The sequence below is a fragment of the Microplitis mediator genome, chromosome 8 (genome assembly GCF_029852145.1).
Source record: "Microplitis mediator isolate UGA2020A chromosome 8, iyMicMedi2.1, whole genome shotgun sequence".
In the NCBI taxonomy this organism is placed as follows: Eukaryota; Metazoa; Arthropoda; class Insecta; order Hymenoptera; family Braconidae; genus Microplitis; species Microplitis mediator.
This window is the reverse complement of record NC_079976.1, coordinates 20893067-20896106: the sequence shown is the minus strand read 5'-3', so window position 1 is coordinate 20896106 and position 3040 is coordinate 20893067. Positions and strand designations below refer to the sequence as shown.

The following is a 3040-nucleotide window of genomic DNA, read 5'->3' as shown; positions in this document are numbered from 1 at the left end:
TTATATATATATATATATATATATATATCTGAAATGATACCTTATACAGAATATATCTTATAATGAAGTAATCGACTGTCATTAGCTATCTAGATGGAGAAATCATTACAAAAAAAAAAAATAAATAGACAAAATTTCACTAATTTCTCACTGTTATTAGAAGTGAGAATTGGGAATATGAAGCCCACAAATAGATAATTCTTAAAGATTTGTATAAGAACAATATTTTGTATATATTTACAAAATCAGTTTTGAAGTACACTAACTAATTAATTGTTATCAATTAAAATAATGATAATATAATCAATCAATATATTAATACAATTCAAATGAGATCTGAATCGCAATGTAAAAAACTGTAATTGTAATTTTAGCTGTGTGTTATTAAAAAAATTAGATTATTTGCATTATTATAGGGCGATAAAAAAATCAAGGTATTAATATAAATAAAGTTTTTATTGATTTAATATAAGATTTATAATATATATTCAAGATATATAATATATATTGATATAAGTACACTTCAATGTGTTATCACTTAAATACTAACAATATTAAACCCAGCGTTTTACAATATATGCATGGCCAAGTCCACTGTATGTAATATGTGTCATATTACAATATTCCAATTCTGGGAGATTGAAAAGTTTCCAATTTGGTACGTGAACAAATGCATTGTTGTCAATTCGATAAGCTTGATAATGATCATCATAATAAGTATAACTTGTGACTTCTTTTGTTATTATAAACAAATTATCCAAGTTATCCTCAAATAAAATATGCACTAAAAAAAACTGAGGGCCTGTTTCTGATGGAATCATTAAAATCATATTTTTTTTAATTGTCCGAGCTTTAAATTTGATGAAATTTATTTCCAATACCGTGTCTTGCATATTTTCGGGTAAACAAGATGCAAATGATTTATATTCAGGTAAATTCTTTGTAGGTAGCTTATCAGACACACCACGGTCATAGCAGGACTTACTTGGAGAAGAATTAAGTAAGAATCGATAACTTAAATGAAGCTGATGTTTTACCGCCAATGTTTTACAAATATTTTTTCGGCTTACTGATGCCCGTGCGGTTATTTTTGACTCTTTATTTTTACTTTCACCTCTCATGGTATTCAAATTCCAAGCTGGACCCATGAGTCTCATTATTCGAGCATAATGAAGAAGGAAATGGTGCTTAGGTTTTAAACATCCAGGGAATAAGAGAGTCAAAGATCTTAAATATTCACTGATCAAGTTCTCTAAATAGTCACATAGGTCAAAATGAATAACTGTAGATGTTACTATATCTATTATTTCTTTTAATAGTATGCATAATTTCCAATAAGGATCATTTCGTGGAATAAAATGTCCAATAAGTACCCCAATATTTTTAATGAGACAAAGTGCTTCAGCGGCTGACATTTTTACATACTTTTCATTAATCTGAGCTTTTTTAAGAGTTCGTGGTTTATTTCTAGCTTCGTCACCGTAATATAAACTTTCGATTCTATTATTAAGTTCATCCAGAGTGAAAAATTTTGCCGTAGTAATGAAATAATTCAGAATCAAACCCAAGTCGTATTCAGCGGTACCCTCTAAAATATCGTGCATCACATCAACTGTTAAAAGGTCAATAGCTGTTGAAGATTCGATTTTACTTAGCACGGACTGTCTTGCGATACCAGTTTCAGATGGCTTATTTTTCATTAAGTCTTGATGATAAGTTTCTGATGTACGTAAGTCACATAGTGATTCAGTGAATATGGTATTTATTTCTTGACGGTTAATAGAGCAGAATCTGCATGGATGATGTGACGAAAAACAACTGATGAATCCTAACATTGAATGAATTGCGAGATTATCTCCGATAACTCCCACTAACGAAAAATAAATTTGAGTTTGACCTGATGAAGTTGTGATAGTTATACCGTCTGACTCGAGAAATTTCAATTCTTCAACAGCATGAGATAACATTATCTCTAAAGATACGTGCTTTAAATCTTCGGCTTTGTATAATGCTAATAAAAAAATATTTTCAACTTTAGACTGCAGATGAGGTGGTAAACACGGAATAATAATGTATATGGTTCCTAGTTTTCCTAATCCTTTGTGACTACCTAAAGGGTTGTTAGTTTCCTAGTCGTCTTGATAAAGAAATATCGGAAAAACTAGTTTATTACCAACACATTCTTTTTTTTTTTTTTCCAAATGGAACACTGTACTACATTTGTTATTAATATAGATTCTTTTTTTTATTGATTTAAGTATGATACTATATCTTCAAAAATATGAGGCAAATCAAAAAATTTTACTAAAACTTTTCGTAACGGTACTACTTGAACATAAATATCATTAACGGTTAAACTCGTATTGTCATTTTCAATTTTATAAACTAATTTTTCACCTACTTTTATTTCTGTTGGTGGTATGTATGTATTCAAATTTTGAAAATATTGTAAGCTTTTACTTTCAGTACTGAACAAGTTAAATGGATTTAATAATGCATCAAGCATCATAGTATATACAGATATATTATCAGATGATTCTCCTAAATGTTTTAATCGATCCAATAATTGATTCAACAAATTTTTTATTGACTGGCACTGTAATATTTCGGTTACACCATTTGTTATCTCATTTACACGATTACGGGGTAGATCAGAAAAATCATATAACTTGGCAACAAAAAGAGCAGCTGATGTATTTAAATCTTGGACAAATTGTTGTGGATCCATTATAACGTTTTAATTAATCGAACTTGATATTGGAATGGTTTTCTATGAAAGTTATAGCTTTTTGTAATTGGATCGATGATTTATCTTGTGATGAAATTCTGTATAAGACTTTTTTGATGAATATCCATACGTTACTGCAAGCTTTAGGAAACGGGCATGAAGTTGTCAGGAAAATTTTGAATGTTGTGTCTAATGTTTCAATAACTGATGCGAAAGAGTATTGCGCTTTGTTTACAATAGTATAAAAAGCTGAAGGTGAAGTTGCAGGTCCCACAAAGACCATAAACGGGTAAACAAATTCTTTACTTTCAT

At 29.2% G+C, this 3040-nt stretch overlaps 1 protein-coding gene across 1 annotated transcript; it reads right to left on the bottom strand.

The window, feature by feature from the left end:
* Positions 1–568: 568 nt before the first annotated feature.
* On the bottom strand, positions 569–2728 carry LOC130673922 (uncharacterized). Its single transcript, XM_057479137.1, has 3 exons — positions 2461–2728; positions 986–2011; positions 569–594 (listed from the first exon to the last, which is right to left on the bottom strand). Exons 1-3 carry the CDS (start codon positions 2726–2728, stop codon positions 569–571), a joined length of 1320 nt encoding a protein of 439 aa, XP_057335120.1.
* Positions 2729–3040: the final 312 nt, after the last annotated feature.

Bases quoted from the DNA above. Each gene is read 5' to 3' on its own strand.
- LOC130673922 (XM_057479137.1), bottom strand. From the start codon at position 2,728: ATGGATCCACAACAATTTGTCCAAGATTTAAATACATCAGCTGCTCTT. The intron at 2,012-2,460 runs GTAAAAGCTTAC...TTTTTTTATTAG, and splicing joins TAACTTGTTCAGTACTGAAA to CATTATACAAAGCCGAAGAT. The intron at 595-985 runs GTAAGTCCTGCT...TATTACATACAG, and splicing joins CTTACTTAATTCTTCTCCAA to TGGACTTGGCCATGCATATA.